The sequence below is a fragment of the Phyllostomus discolor genome, chromosome 10 (genome assembly GCF_004126475.2).
Source record: "Phyllostomus discolor isolate MPI-MPIP mPhyDis1 chromosome 10, mPhyDis1.pri.v3, whole genome shotgun sequence".
Classification (NCBI taxonomy): Eukaryota; Metazoa; Chordata; class Mammalia; order Chiroptera; family Phyllostomidae; genus Phyllostomus; species Phyllostomus discolor.
In genome coordinates, this window is record NC_040912.2 from 7,870,432 (window position 1) to 7,887,131 (window position 16,700).

Consider the following 16,700-nt stretch of genomic DNA (forward strand, 5'->3'; position numbering starts at 1 on the left):
AATTATACTTTGGATTCAGAAATATAAACACAATTATTTTTAAGTTCATTTGTTTCAGATGACCAAAAATCAACAAGAATGAATGAGTCAAAGATTTATAAGGCATTATTTTGATTATTAAGCATTTTCTCAGTATTTGTGTTCCAAAGTGGTTAACATTGCCCTGGAGACTTTCCAGAGTATACATTTCATGGAAAGAAGAAATAAAAATCTATTTATAATAATATAACATGAAAGAAGAAAGTTTTATTTCAAAATACACCCTTACAATACTGGTAATTAAAATAGCTTCCAAAGTGAACATTCGATTTATTTTTTTATCTCTGCCTCTGCATCTTGTAATAGCAGCTCAGTGGAAATAACCACTCTGGCTTCCAAAGGAAACAAATTTGGAAGACTGGAGCCCAGTCAATGGCCACTCCACTGCACTACAAGTGGAGACAATAACGGATTTCACGGAGCAGGGCACAGAAATGCACCACGTCAGTGTCTATTCATGTCAGGACATCTGAAGCTCATCAATATAAATAATGTTTGTATGCCTGTCATAAACAAAGCATCAGTATAATTTATGCTATGTGGAAATTTTTAAATGTGAGCTGGAAAGGCAGATGAATGCTTTTTAAATCAAAAAGTTTGAGAAAGTAATATAAACAATTTCAGTAGATATTAGTATAATATTCTAAATACACAACCTCTCCAATATTAGTGGAAACTATAGATGATTTCTCTAAATTTACTTTTCAAAAGGCTTTTTCCAAGCTGGGTTTATATAGTTTGCCCATTGCCCCTTGATAATATTGCAAAGAAATATTAAGCAGTAATATATTGATGAATCACTGCATACACTCAAGGGCTCCCAGTGCGCGGGGTAGGTTTCATGTGTCTTTGGGCTTAATTGTTACTGTTACCCCTAGAACGTTTGGCTCCACTGAAAAGCTATCACAAAGCCCCTACTATATACAACTTACAGCATGAAAGAAACTTCACTGATTTCTAAAACCCCATGCTCTATCAAGCATCTAAAGAGAGCTTTTCCTCTTTGTGGAATGTCTTCCACCTAACCTCCTACTCATCCTCTGAGATCCTTTACAAAGGAAATCTCTTAAGGAACCTCATTCCTTGGGGCTTCAATAGCACCTAAAGTGGACTTCCGTAAGCATCCCAAGCACTATTATGGGTTCTCCACCCATTTGTCTCTCCCGTTAGTCCAGGAGCTAAATGCAAAATGAACAGAGGCAAGAGCAAGCCTCTCCCCTTCTTTGTTTCTGAAGACAGGTTAACGTATTTCAAGATTACATATGCTGTAAGCTACAAAACAGAAAGCAACAAACAAACAAAACAAACAAACTCATAGGCACAGACAACAGTAGGGCGGTCACCAGAGGGGAAGGAAGTGGGAGGAGGGTGAAGAGGGTAAAGGGGCAAAATACATGGTGACAGAAAGAGACTACTTTGGGTGGTGGGCCCACAGTGCAATATACAGACGATGTACTAAAGAACTATGCACTCGAAACTTATATACAGGGGTTGGCAAAAGTAAGTCTATAGTTGTGAGTACAAGGAACAAAGTTTATTCTTATATTATTAGTTATTACTTATTGTACTATTTTCCACATGAATAACAGTAAACCTACTTTGGCCTACCCTTGGAATGCATTAACCAATGTCACCCCAATAAATTTGACTTAAATAAGTAAAAAAAAAAAATTAAATATGGCATATACAAAAAAAAGGAAAAAAAGGCTTTACCAGGCCCAACTCTTATTGATATGCATGACTACAATGTTTTCATTGTACTTGAAAGCAAAATAATCCAGAGACAAGCAAACGATTTTTAAACTTGACCTTGTTTTTTAAAAATAATTAATTAATTAGACTATGTACAATTCAATCACTCTTTCTACAATGTTAAAATCTTTCAGGATAATCTTTCGGTGTATTAGTTATCTTTTCCAGTTCCAAAGGCCTACTTGAGACTACATAAATTTACTATCTGCAATTGCTTAACCTTGCTTGTGACACCGAAAATACGTATTTACTGAGCACTCACTACTAATGAACAGTTTAGCAGGGTACAGAAATCTAAGTTGAAAATCATTTTCCTCAAATCTTTTAAGATTTTATTTATTTATTTTTAGAGAGAGGGCAAGGGAGAGAGAAAAAAAGGGAAACATCAATCAGTTGTTTCTTACACAGCCCCAACTGGGGACCAAACCCACAACTCAGGCCATGTGCCCTGACCAGGAATCGAACTGGGGACCTTTTGCTTTGTGGGACAACACCCAACCATCTGAGCCACACTGGACATGGCATTTCCCTCAAGTCTTGTAGAAAACTCTACTGTCTCCCAGAATCCACTGACTTTGATTAAATCTCATTGAGTACCTTGCTGCCTCCTTTTTACTCTTTGAGGACCTGCTCCTGATCCTCAGTGCTCCAAGATCTCACAATACTGTACCTAGTTGTGCTTCTTTTTCTCATTCATTGTGCTAACATCAAATAGGCTCTTTCAATATCCACAACCCAGAGACCCCCCTATCTTTGAAGTCTTCATCTCCATTGTTCTTCTCTCCATCCTCACGAGCCACTCCCCCATCGTCATGCCTCTCCTGACGACCTCGTCATCATCTGAATCTGCAGTCCCTCTGAACTCCTGACTTCAACATCTCATTCGCTCTCCAATCACCACTTCGGTTCTTCTAGTTCACGCGATCTGTAATTCCCATTTCACTTCTCCAACCTTATTGGGATCCACTGAATCCACAATTTTTCACCATGTATCAGCTTTCTCTAATCTTTATTTCTCTTGTCATTTTAGATTTGGTAGTCCACTATTATAAATATTCTCATAAAAATAGTTTACCTACAATTCTGTTTCAAAATCCCAGCCCTGCGTTTAGCTGCTTGGAGGCTGATAAATCACTGCTAGGACGAGTCGATGAAGGATGACTGGTTTCACTTCAGAATGCAGGATCTTGAACTTCAAATGAGACTCAACATTGCCTTATTCATGAGTTTGCTTCCTTATTCTCTAAGACACCAAGGTCATACCTTTTTTTCAAAGTTAGTTTTTCATCAAGCTTCCTTATCTTTCTACCAACAAGTCTACAGAGTCTCCCTGGATCTGCATCCTATACCTCCTGTCACAGAAAGTTACAAAAGCTTGTCCTTCAATCCCCCTGGACACCCAAAATGTCTGCCCCCCCCACCCCAGACTCTGCATCCCACCCCTCCTCGTCCCCAAAGACTTTACTGCTTTGTGATCTCTGTCTCCTTCTTGATTATCTGCCTCTCCCGCTTAACTCAATCATTTTGGTTAATATTCAAATGTGTTCTAATACTGCTCATTTAAAAATGAAACAAAACATTCCTTCCAGCTACATCTCACTTCTGATTTACTGAGTTTGGCTGTCCAATCCCTTCTGAAAACACTTCATCCTTGTAACACTGGATGCTCTAAATTTATCCTTGGATTAAGCTGCAGTTTAGACTGCCCGATTTGAGCTCAGATAGAATTATACACAGTAAATTGAGTTTCATCATTATTTTTAATGGTCTACAAAATTTGCTGCTCGTAAGTTATAACTGCATAAGTATAATAATTATAAAGATAAGTTGTAGAGACATTATTGAAGAAGTTATCTTTGTGACATTCAGAAGAGAAACTGCTTCCTGAACCCTGCATGAGTAAATGCTGTGCATTTCCTAAACTGATTTACCCTTTGAACATTCTGAAAATTAAAACTAAAATGCTCTCCTGTTGTTTTTAGCCTGCGAGCACCTTACTGGTTGTACAGGGCCCATCTGAGTACTGATCTCGGAAATCCTTACCTTTATTAACTGCATGCTCTTATTTTCTCCCTCTGTTTCCTTCACTATTTATTTTCTCCTTTCCAATTGTGTAAATTTTTGTAGGTTATTTTAAATCCTTTAAGAAACATGCAGAACGAGGCAAGGCACAAATAGATGCAGGACAGGTGAAGGTTAAGACAGAGCTAGAGAGAAGACGACCGAGGAGAGCACAGACGCAGTAAGGGGCAAGGGGAGGCCGGGAGAGAAAGGGCAGTGTTCGCTGTGTGAGGTGGTAAGTCACCAGGTGGATCTGCATCTTAAGAAACGGGCCTGGCAGGAATACATCACTCATTCAGGCAACAGCGTATTTCTTCTGACGTCCCACTGGACTGAGTCAGGCAAAGTCATTGACGCCCACATAGAAATGGTCTACAGTTCTGATTAGAAAAATATCTGATCTCATAAAATTTGACCTGTCTTGTTATTCCTAACAAGTCCATAGAGGTGTCATATACAAAAAGCCTGCACATGTGTACTGTGTGTGAGTTAGTTAACTTAGACCTGCTCATACGTCTGTGAAACTGTCCCGAGGATCAAAGTAACAGACATCATCTGCCACCCGTCTCGTTACTTTCAGTTTAGGACTGTGGAAATCATTTTAAGAATTTTGCTAGTGTAGAGTATTTTTCCTAAATACCTTTACCTTCGAAGCTTTGTTTCTTCAGAATTTACATAATAAACTCTAACAACTCTACTTCCTGAAAAGAAAAACCTATTCAGCTGCCCCAGTCACTGCGATTTAATACCTGAGACGATGAGCTTCGTGCACGCTTTCCTGTCTGTGTTGCCTGATCTCTCCTGAATCAGGGAACGGAACTCAATGAGCTGCCACATAGCACACTGTGCTGCCACACCACTCTGATGCCCTGGTTGACTGCCATGCTGGTTTTAAAAAGAAATGAACATGTACAACCCAGAGAAAAAACTCTCCAAGATCCAAGGGCAACTCTGTAGAGGCACTTGCCTGTTTACTAGAGAAGAAATGGGTTCTTCGAATATGCAGAGTTTTTCTGTCAACCCAGATTTTTAGACTGAAGATGATATGTCTTTCTCAAAGACGAGGCGCAGACTGGGCACAAATTGCTTCACTGCTCCCTTGGGGCTCGATACTCTGACAGAGCAGTACGGCGCTCCAACACCTGCTCCCGCCCCAGGAAGCTGGATTTCCTACGCATCTATCTCCGTCAACAAGGGCAGTTCCTAAGTAGAATTCTGTGTGTCCCTGAAGCCAAAAAACCGTCAGGGAATTGTAACAGCTTCTCTTCAGGGGGCAGGTGACACCGTTCGTGTGGTTCCTTACTTTAAAGGCCCTACTCCCACCCCCTTACTTAGCCTGTCTGCCCACACCACGGCTATGTCAAGAGACTGCCCCCCATGCAGATGCATGTGACTAAATCGGGTAAATAGCCAAATATTTGGTGATGTTTACTTAATGGTAACATAATCATGTCCCCCAGCAATGCTCTGGAAGTTACTTTATCTAAAAAAGGATAAATATAACGCATTGGGACAGAAATATCCCCATTTTTCACAAAGAATAACCTCTTGCCTTTCTTTAATGACCTCAACTGCAGACTCATCACACACCCTCATCACCTGAAGTCAAACAGATGTGTACAGCTTCCCACGGAAATGTTGGCAACAATTTTTGAGTTTAACTAAAGAGTTTAACAAACAGACATGTACCGCACTGATTCCATCATCCAAGTGAAGAGGAGAGCTAATCGAAACACAGTGGTGCCGATGAGAAGATTACAATCACGGCCAATCACAAAACCCTCCAGAAATACAGAATCTTCTCCTTCTTCTCAGAATTGTCTTGGATTTCTGGGCCTTATAATCTAGAATATCCAGGTGTATCCATGTATATTTCACCAGCCACCAATCTGTATATTCCAGAAGCTGTGACCATTGTAGCCCCAGAAACATTGTCACAGCTTCTAACCAGGCACGTATGTTCCGCCTGCCAACAGCTTTATTTTTCAAAAAGGACATGTCCTTATTTTACTACAAATCCTGACTATATAAGCAATACCCCACTAAAATTACAAATGTCTAGAGCAGAAAGTGACAGCCCACTGCCACGTGTGTGGATTTAAACAGCTGAGGTCGGTGCTCTGCCGAACACGCGTGTGTGTCCACAAACGCAGCGTGGGGCAAAGTAGGCCACAGCTGCGAGTACGTGAAACACAGAGTTTATTCTTGTATTATTTTTTCTCAATTACTGTATTATTTTCCACATGAACAGTTATAAACCTACTTTTGCTCCACCCTGTATATACACATAGATTCATTCTGCCTAACACTCCAGTGTTTCTAAAATGTGTTACACACTTCCTTAAAATGTACTCTGTTTCCGTGAAGGTGTAATTAACTGGGTGAGTTTAGCAGGTCTGGTATCCTACATACATCAAAAGACAGTTTTTCATTGAGTAGTTTCAACTGTTACTCTTATGCGAAGCAAGAAAATCAATAAAGTGTATTTAAATCTGAAGTTCAAACTTTATATAATTAGTACTTTTCATCCCACTGAGATTAGTCTCAGCGAAAGTCTTTCACTTTCACCTTCATCTTTGCCAATATCCAAAGAAGTGTATAAGGAAATAAACACTCTTAAAAAAACTAATTCCAGTTCCTGGTAGTCCCTGAAGAGAGTTCACCATAAACCTATCTCAGAAACATTTTTCAGTTCTTTAAATTCCTCTCTCAGGCTCTCCTCATTCCCATACAAAGATTCATCTCTAATAAAACAGGATCCTACTTTTGTAACTTTGATAATTAATACCTTTATAATTCCTCTATAATTAATACCATAGCCCTTTTCAATATTTAGCTGAACATCACCCTTTGCAGAAACCCTTGGTGTTGATGTAGTGTACTTAACAGAAAGTTTCAAAAGCCGTCATACCATGGTGTCACTTACGAGAAGTTTTGGAAGCAAGAAGAGTAACTTGGGAACCTCCTAAGAAGCGAAAACCCATTACATTCACCTGGTCATCTTCCGACTGATTGGCAAAGCCTACAAAATAAGAAAAGGAAAAAGTCACAAGGCAAAATACTTAACATCTGAAATAGGAAGCTTAGCTGATGAGAAATACTTTTATGTCACTAGTCATGTCTACAGCCCACGTATGAGCCACAGTAACTGCTCCCAAGTGCTGAAACTTCTGCCCCACAACGACCCTCCGCAGTCATCCACTCCCTTTCTCCCACCAGTTCTTTCTCAGTCCCAGGCAGGAAATGTACACGGTGAACCTAGAACAACAGCAAGGAAACTCTCAGTGACCAGAGGAATTGCATGAAAAGGATGTAAGAGCCAATTTAACAACACGACCAGTGGCCAGAGATGAAAATATTTAAGTACCACAAAAGGTAGTAACTGCAATGGAGTAAAACACATTAAACAGAATTCATCTGCACTCTTCAACAAACAATTAGAAAGGGAGATGAAGGGGGAAACCTATGGAAAAGAACGTATCGAAAATCGCATATCCAAAAACTGCAAAAAGTAAACCCCAGTTGAATCCTGACTCAAAACAAACAAAAAATTATACTGTTGGAGACTTTCACTTCAGGTCACGATAGAGAGGCTGGAGCCAAAGCCACCCTTCCATCTAAAACAACTAAAAAAAGGAAGCAAAGAATACGAAACATTTTTTAAAAGACCCTGGAAATGAAGACGTGAACCGCGATGATCCCTGACAAACAAGAAGCAATGAAGTGGGCCCTGGACGGCAGCAGCTCGCTGCCTGGCGGAAGCTCTCCAGGCTGCAACACAAGGAGGGGGAGCAAGTGCAGCCCAGCACTGTCCCCAAGAACTGGGGACAGAGCTAGGACTCTGGAAAGGCCAGCGTAGCCGAAGTTCAAGGGCAGGGTATCAGAGACAAGCGGCAGAGGGAGATCTTCAGAGATCTGCGGAGTGCCCCTCAAGTGCATATAAAAATACCACCCAGTGCTTGTCTGTAAGGAAACTGTGAGGCGAGGACAATAACCACCCGAAAAGGTTACCGGGACTATGGAATCCATGATTCCACACAGAGCCAGGAATAATCCCTGTTCGCACTGGCCAGAATAGGAACCGGCCTAAGTCACTAGGCATCATGAAGAATTCATAGGAGACTCAGGTCTCATAGGAGGTGAAGTCTGCCCTAGAATACATGCTGCTCCCATCCGGCCTCACGAAGCTTAAAAGAAACACCTGAAAGGATCAGACATTTTCAAGGAACTTAAATGTGTCTCAGGAAAAAAGCTCAAGAATATTTAGAGGAAAACTAAAATAGTCAACATACAACTAGATAAAATTCAGAAGTTCTGTTCTTCAGTCTTAGGACATGCAAAGAAGGAAGATATTACGATCCATAACAAGGAGCAAATCAATCGAAACTCACACAGAAATGACACAGACGACAGAGTCAGGAGACAAGGGCATTTAAACAGTTATTATATTGTTATCTATGTTCAAAAAAATTAGAGACACAGAAGATATTTTTAAGAAGGAAAAAAAAGACCCATATCAAACTTTGGGAAATGACACTACAATGTCTGAGATGAAAAACAGTCAACACACTGAGTAGGATCACAAGCACACCACACACTGCACTAGAAAACTACTCGAGTCAACAGCAATAGAAACTACCCAAAATACAGTGCAAGGAGAAAATATGGCTGAAAAACACAGAGCATCATTGAACTCAGGGACTCAATGACAGATTTTTAAAAATTTTTCCCTCAAGATCCAACATATGTGGTAGAGTGTGTATGGGTTGGGTTTTTCTTGGGGGTTTTTTTGTTTTTGTTTTTGTTTTTTTTTTGGAGATCTTAGATTTGTGTTTATACTGAATGTGCTGGAATCCTGTAATTGTTCAAAAGAAGCACTCTTGCCCTGGCTGGTGTGGCTCAGTGGATTGAGTGCCGGCCTGTGAACCGAAAGGTTGCACGTTGGATTCCCTGTCAGGGCACGTGCCTGGGTTGTGGGCCAGGTTCCCAGTTGGGGGTGTGAGAGAGGCAACCAGTTGATGTACTCTCACACACTGATGTTTCTCTCCCTCTTTTGCTCCCTCCCTTCCCCTGACTCTAAGAAGTAAATAAATAAAATCTTTAAAAAAAGCACTCTTGATACTTTTCCACTTTTCACTCATTGTATATTTAAGACTTTCATACGTTGATGTAGAATAAAGTTGGAGCGAACTTTTTGTTTTTTTACTTTCCTTTGGTTATTGATTTCCAAATTTCACATTTCTTTTGTAATAAGGAAAATTAAAGTTATTTTAAATATACTTTTTTACAAATAAAGAACTGAAGTAAACAAAGATGTAGATTAAAAGGTTTATTTCTTCTCAATGAAAGTCATTCATTTTGTTTATTTCATTCAGTTAAAGAGCAGATTTTCTAGCCCTGGCTGGCGTAGCTCAGTGGATTGAGCGCGGGCTGGGAACCAAAGTGTCCCAGGTTCGATTCCCAGCCAGGGTACATTCCTGGGTTGCAGGCCATAACCCCCAGCAACCGCACATTGATGTTTCTCTCTCTCTCTATCTCTATCTCCCTCCCTTCCCTCCCTAAAAATAAATAAAATCTTTAAAAAAAAAAAAAAGAGCAGATTTTCAATAGCAACTTCGACATCAATATGCAGAAGTCTTACCCACACGAAAAGCGAAAGGGACTCAGGAGAAGTGAAAAGGCGCCTAGAGAGCTTACCCGGTACCTACAGCTCCAGGCCTCTGCCACGCTCCGCGGGGACACGAGCCCAGGAGCTCTGGCAAGAGCGCCCTACGCCATGTATGTTGGAGCCTGAGGGACATTTTTAAAAATCTGTCATTGAGTCCCGTTTCTAAAGTGAGAAAAGAAGCAAATACGTGCTGATAAGCCTAAGATACCTGTGATATCAAAACCAATTAAGCCCCAAATCAGGAGAAAGAGGGATGAGTTATCTAAGCTCTCCCTGGCGTGCGGAAATGGCCGCTGTGACCGAAAGCGTGCGTTTTCATTCCATCTCTGTGGGTTTCACCCATCTGCAGTAGACAGCAACCACTCAGAAGCCAGAGTCTTAAACACTTCTCAAAGGCACCAATAAATTCGGTGTGCAACATATAATTTCCCACTAGGTTCCCAGGATAATATAGGAGACCCATGGAATTAATACATTTATACGAGATGTTATAAAGGTAATGACTCTGCCTTTTTTATAATCCAAGTCTGTCATAAGAAAATTGACTGAGGAGGAAGGAAAAGGGAAAACCAAAAGGTACAAAACTATTTGCCAAAAACACACATATATATGTATATAATATATATATCCCAATTCAATTCAAACTAAATAGATCAACTATAATAAAAAGCATTCCACTTTGAAGGCTTTTGGGAGTTATACATAAATAAAGCTTTTTAAACACTTCAAATTAATGGAAAATAAATGTTAAGCACTTTAAGTAGTTAATAACAGAAGAGCTGGCTTACCATAAATTGCTAAACCTCGTGGGAAACACTCTTTGCGTGCTACATCCTCCCCACCAATGCGAGGGCGAGGATGCGTGCACAGTCAGCAGCGGCTATTTTTGATGAGGGATTTCCCAGGGCTGATCTAATTCCCAGATTTGTTTCTTTAATTCCACCCCATCCCCAAGAAAGTAACTAGATGGGACACATCAGACACCCTGGCTACTGAAGATGTTTTAACCAGTCGGCACCTCTCTTTTCTCCAGGCTACTCAGAAAGAAAACACTGACACCTGGACAAAGTCACACCTTCACAGATTACCCCAAAGGTTCACTGGGATGTTGGAGCTTTATACACGAAGCCCCTTCCACACCATCAGAGCCCAGGAATGAACACTGGCCGCCTCCAGCTGCTGCCCACAGCAGGGCCAGAGAGAGCACCTACTTAAGCGATTACTTTTCGGGGGCATAACACTATACTTTGAAAAGGTGCACAGCCAAAAACCTACAATGAAAATGAATAATAAATATTTACATTGTAAGCCAAAAAATTCCACAGTCTAAGAAGAAACATTTGATGTTTTCATTTCTGAATACTGAAGCAAAATAATGATTATACTAATTTTAATCAAACTTAAAAGGTACACCTTATTACCTTGTTGATATAAGCTATTCGCCTTTGAACAGGCCAGGAAAAAACCCTGGAGGCATTTTTATACTCTGACTTAACAATTATCTGATAATTACCCCATCATTACCTGCTGATGAAGGATTCCTTTCTAAATTCTTAACATTTCTGATATTATAGGCATGTTCCTTCAAAAGTCCTACCTGGAAAGAGGCTGAGAAGGCTGACTGGGGATTTGTTGGTATCGACAGTCAGTTTGTGGCTTGCGATTTTTGAAGGCTGACCTGGTAGGCAGACTAATTTCAGGGGAAGCCTAAATTTACGTTGGCTAACTCGAGGAATGCCTGAAATAAAAAGAAAAAAATGCAGAGTCATAGATTTGACAAATAATGTGACCAAAAACAAAAGTCCGAGTAGCAACGTATCTCAGTTTAAAAGCTTGCTGCCAGCCCCTTTTGTCCAGCAGAACTGAAATAACAGCACATCATCATGATTCAATTTTATGTTATTGTCAAAAAGCACAAAGCAACACTGGGGAGATCACTCTGTGAGTTATATAAGTGCTTAACCACTATGCTGTACACCTGAAACTAATATAACATTGAATGTCAACTGTAATTTAAAAATTAAAAATAAAGAGTACTGCAGAATTTTTTAATTGAAATGCAAAAATAAAATGTTAAAAATGAACACAGGCATAAGGTCTGCTTTTAACAGTAATACCATATTTTAAGTCATCAGTTAAACCTATATGAATAATTATAGCCTATTACTGAGCAATCTTTAAACTAAAACCTTCAAAGTTCTAGATCTAATTTATCAGCTAAAGCGAGCAATGAACATGAAATTTACATCATAAAGACTCTATATGACCATATCTAACAATTTCTCTGCCCCAAAGTTTTTTAATCTTTACCTTTTTTTACTTATTAAAAATTCAAATTACAATTAACCATTTGCAATAAATTACAAGTATGAAGGCAGAATTTGCTCTACTTAAGTGCTACTGAAGTTCATGACTTTTTCATTAATATTAAGAATATGACTTTCATATGAATTAAATTTTTCTCAATCCACCTAACTTTACGTATCACAGTTAAGTGACACTTTGAAAGGCCTGATTTTTATTATGTATTCAGGCATACTGAAATAGATATCTGACAAATAAAGAATTTTATGTCAGAATTCGAAGTTTTTAAATATTTTTCTTTTTCTTCGCTTTTTATTGTTGTTCTATTACAGCTGTCCCAATTTTCCCCCTTTGCCCTCCTCTTCCCAGCCCACCTCCACACTCCCCCAGTCAAACCCCACACAGTTGGGCATGTCCATGGGTCGTTCATATTGAATTTTGTTTGGGGGAGGGGAAGGAGGGATAAAGAGGGAGCAAAAAACATCGATGTGAGAGAGAAACATCAACTGGTTGCCTTTTATACGTGCCCAACAGGGTACTAAACCTGCAACCCAGGCACGTGACCTGACCAGGAATCAAACCAGCAACCTTTCAGTTTATGGGACGATGCCCAACCAACTGAGCCACATCATCAGGGACAGAATTAAAACTTTTTAAAAAATCAGTTCCTTTCAATATCTTTACAGAGAATGAAACTGAAACTGAAGCAAATTAGGCTCTCTACTTATAAATCTAGAAAAGCAATTCAACAACTTTAGTTTTCTCTCCTTTTACTCTAGGATTTTTTTTTAATTCCTCACCTAAGGATATGGTATATTGATTTTAGAGAGAGGAAAAGGAGCAGACAGGGAGGGGAGAGAGACAGACAGACAGACAAAAGAGAAACATCAGTGTGAGAGAGAAACAATGGTAAGTTTCTCCTGCACATGTCCCAACCAGGGATCGAATCCACAACCTAGGTATGTGCCCTGACTGGGAATTGAACCCACAACCTTTTGGTGCATGGAACGATGCTCAAACAAACTCAGCCACACAGCCATGGCTAGAATTCTATTTTTGACTGCGTACCATAAAAGATAATATACAAAACCTGTATCTCAGTATACTGCTGTACTCTACTTGATGGACCCACACATTAATTCCTTTCTCTACAGTGGAGTGAGCAGCTTAAAAATAGCAAAGTCAGAGTAGTTCAAGTCTGGAGACATGATCCCAAAGTAGGATCCCTAGAATTGGCAATACATTTTGTTAAAGCCAATTGGAGTTGAGTGGCTTACTCTGTGTCCAAGCTAGGGGTATACACCTTTCAGTATTACTTATTCACTGGGATAGTGAGAGATCAGCCACGATGGAAACACGTTGATCTATGAGGTCAATTAGATACTTTTTCAGAGCATGTGGAGGATATTTGTCATTCTCTTCAACATAATCTATTATCCATCCAATTTTATATAGCCCATTTTCTGCTCGTAACCAACAGATGTGAAATTTGCTTCCCCTGGAATCCCAGATGCAAATTATAACTGGTGGCTCTTCATAAAAGTCCCAGAGTATGATTTCCTGCAATTCTGTGAGATTTTAAAGGCATGTGTATTCGCACTTTACAGTGGTGAAATATTTTGACTCTAAACACTGTGGTAGCATGATATGCTACTGTCCAAACCACAACTCTGAATCAGACACCACAAAAAATATTCTGAAGCATTATTTTTTCATAATAAAACTTTATATATTCCCTATATCCCCCAAATTATGGAAATATACCTACTAATATGTTTCCTCTACAATATATAAATTATAATCTCAATTAATGGATGCAGACTGGAACAAACAAAAGACACTGAACTATATATGTGTGTATATATATTTAGTATTTTTTTCTTTTTTATTGTTGTTCAAGTATAAGTTGTCTCCATGTTTCCCTCACCGCTCTCCCCCACCTTCCACCCTCAGTCCTACCCCCCTTTGGCTTTGTCCATGGGTCCTTTATACATGTCCTTGACGACCCTTCCCCATCTTTTCCCCATTCTCCCCCTACTCCTTCCTCTCTGGTTACTGTCAGTTTGTTCTTTATTTCAGTGTCTCTGGTTATATTTTGCTTGCTTGTTTGTTTATTGATTAGGTTCCATTTATAGGTGAGATTATATGGTATTTGTTTTTCACCACCTGGCTTATGTCACTTAGCATAATGCTCTCCAGTTCCATCCACACTGTCACAAAGGATAGGAGCGCCTTCTTTCTTTCTGCTGCATAGTATTGTATTGTATAAACGTACCACAGGTTTTTGATCCACTCATTTACTGATGGGCACTTAGATTGCTTCCAGCACTTGGCTATTGTAAATTGTGCTGCTATGAACATTGGGGTGCATGGGTTCTTTTGGATTGGTGTTTCAGGGCTCTTAGGGTATAATCCCAGCAGTGGAACTGCAGGGTCAAAAGGCAGTTCCATTTTTAGTTTTTAGGAAATTCCACACTGTTTTCCACAGTGGCTGCACCAGTCTGCATTCCCACCAACAGTGCACTAGGGTTCCCTTCTCTCTACAGTCTCACCAGCACTTGTTTGTTGATTTGTTTAAGACAGTCATTCTGACCTGTGTGAAGTGGTATCTCATTGTGGTTTTAATTTGCAACTCTCTGATGGCTAGTGATGCTGAACATCCTTTCATGTGTCTCTGGGCCCTCTGTACGTCTTCCTTGGAGAAGTGTCTATTCAGGTGCTTTGCCCATTTTTTAATTGGGTTGTTTGTCTTCCTGGTGGGAAGTTATGTGAGTTCTTTATATATTTTGGAGATCAAACCCTTGTCCAAGGTATCATTGGAAAATATATTTTCCCATATGGTTGGTTCCCTTTTCATGTAGCTGTTTTCTTTAGCTATGCAGAAGCTTTTTATTTTAATGAAGTTCCATTTGTTTATTCTTTCCTTTATGTCCCTTGCTTTAGGGGACATATATTGTTGAAAATATTGCTGCATGGAATATCTGAGATTTTCCTGCCTATGTTCTCCTCTAGGACTTTAATGGTGTCGTGACTTATAGCTAAGTCTTTTATCCACCTTGAGTTTATTTTTGTGTATGGTGTAAGTTGGTGGTCGAGTTTCTTTTTTTGCATGTAGCTGTCCAGATCTCCCAACACCATTTCATTTCCTTCATTTTTAATAAACAGAATAACAGGAAAACTTCCTTCATTTTCTGGTAATTTCACATGAGCACAAAAATAAGCTATTTTCTATGTATTTTGAACCAAAAGTCTGAGCTAATTATTCAAACAAAATCTAGGTGTAAATGTTCTTCTAAAACTATGTGGCTAAAACTGTGGCTCTATTTCACTTGGACCAGGCACTGAATGAATTTGTGGTAAAAAAAAATAATAATACTAATTAATCATGATCAACACTTGCTTTATGTTAGTGAGTCTATATTTAAAGATTGTTACCAAATCTCTCAGAACCCAGAGCTAAAGAAATTGGTGATGTATACATGTTCTCAGAAATTGAAACAAACAGATTACAAGCACTAACTAACCAAACAAGGGAAACATATTGTAACTCAATTCACAGCTCCATTAGGTCATTAATGGCAATATCACACATTTGGGCAATGGTCTGCAATTGCTCAGATTCATAGGAGCCTCCAGAATTTCTTTTTTCTCCAGGAATTGTAAACCCGTTTCATGGGACATTTGGAAAACATTATTTTGAAAAATGATGGCACTCATACTTAATAAAATGATTATGGCTATTTTTTAAATCATGGCAGCTTGAAAAGCTTTACCATGAGGAGGGAAAATATGAAATCCTTTAGAAACCAGTTTAAAGAAACTGTACCTTTAGAAAGAAAAATCACAATGCCAGTGTTTATATTACTTCCCAGCAAATTAAAACTCAACCATTTCAAAATACAGTCTCTAGTATTTAGTCCTGGGCTTTATCAGAGAGGCACATTTCTACTGAGATTTACATTTGCTTGAGAATCTTGAAATGTATATTTGGCTATCGATTACTCTTCAGGCTATGATGGTATCTAAGACTCGAAGCCAGGGACACTTGGAGATGTGTGTGAAGGTGTGCATGTGTGTATCTGTATAAGGAAGGAAGGAATTACATATATTTAAAGACTTTCTAACTAGCTTTCAACTGAGCTGAAAGCAACTTCATTGGTCCCAACTTTGCCGGCCATCGGCGATATTTTCTCTACATAGTTGGAAAATGGGCTTATTCAACTCTGAATGTTACACTGAGAGAAAAGAAAATTTCGGTCATTTATAATACCCCAATATTGGTCCACTCATTCATCAGCCTGACTGGGCTGCAATTTTTACCAAATACCATCACCTCTCCCTCAAACACTTCCCTCTGTAGCCTGTTAGTGGAAATGGATAGTCCCATTTACAATACTGCCATTAATCACAAAATTATTTAACACTTAGAGAGAAAATTCACATCAGAATCACTCCTGACACAACGCTTTTTCCAGGGAGGGAATTCTAATTACACCTGGCACGGCCAAGAGCCCAGTGTCACTGTCAAGAGGGAAGCCGAAATGTGCTTTAAATGAGACGGAAAAGAACACGGGTCTCGGAGTAGAGAAACTGTGTGTACGCAGTGCGCCTCTCTCTCATGCCTGTCGAGCTCCTCCCAGGGCCTGCTAGAGTCATTTGGTGCTGCGAACACGGGCCCGGGGCAGGACCGGTGTCTGGGAGCCAGGGCTTCCTGGACCCCTTCCTGTTATGTCTGGCTCTGCACCGTGCTCCACCTGCACTCGTGTCCTATGCTGCCCATGTCGTGCGACTGTAATGCAGGGATAATGGAGACCCACTCCTATGGGACAGCAGAAAACCTCGTCAGCTTCTTCCTTTCCGCGTGTAAAAGCAAGAG

General features: G+C 39.7%; 1 protein-coding gene across 1 annotated transcript in view; it reads right to left on the minus strand.

Annotated features, from left to right (window-relative positions):
• The window catches only part of BBS9 (Bardet-Biedl syndrome 9), a 331,962-nt gene that overhangs the window by 160,119 nt on the left and 155,143 nt on the right, over nucleotides 1–16,700 (minus strand). Inside the window, exons 16-17 of the mRNA XM_028525469.2 lie at nucleotides 11,118–11,258; nucleotides 6,779–6,874 (exon numbers count right to left, since the gene is read on the minus strand). Coding sequence (XP_028381270.1) covers nucleotides 6,779–6,874; nucleotides 11,118–11,258 — 237 coding nt within the window. The remainder of the gene's footprint in view (nucleotides 1–6,778; nucleotides 6,875–11,117; nucleotides 11,259–16,700) is intronic.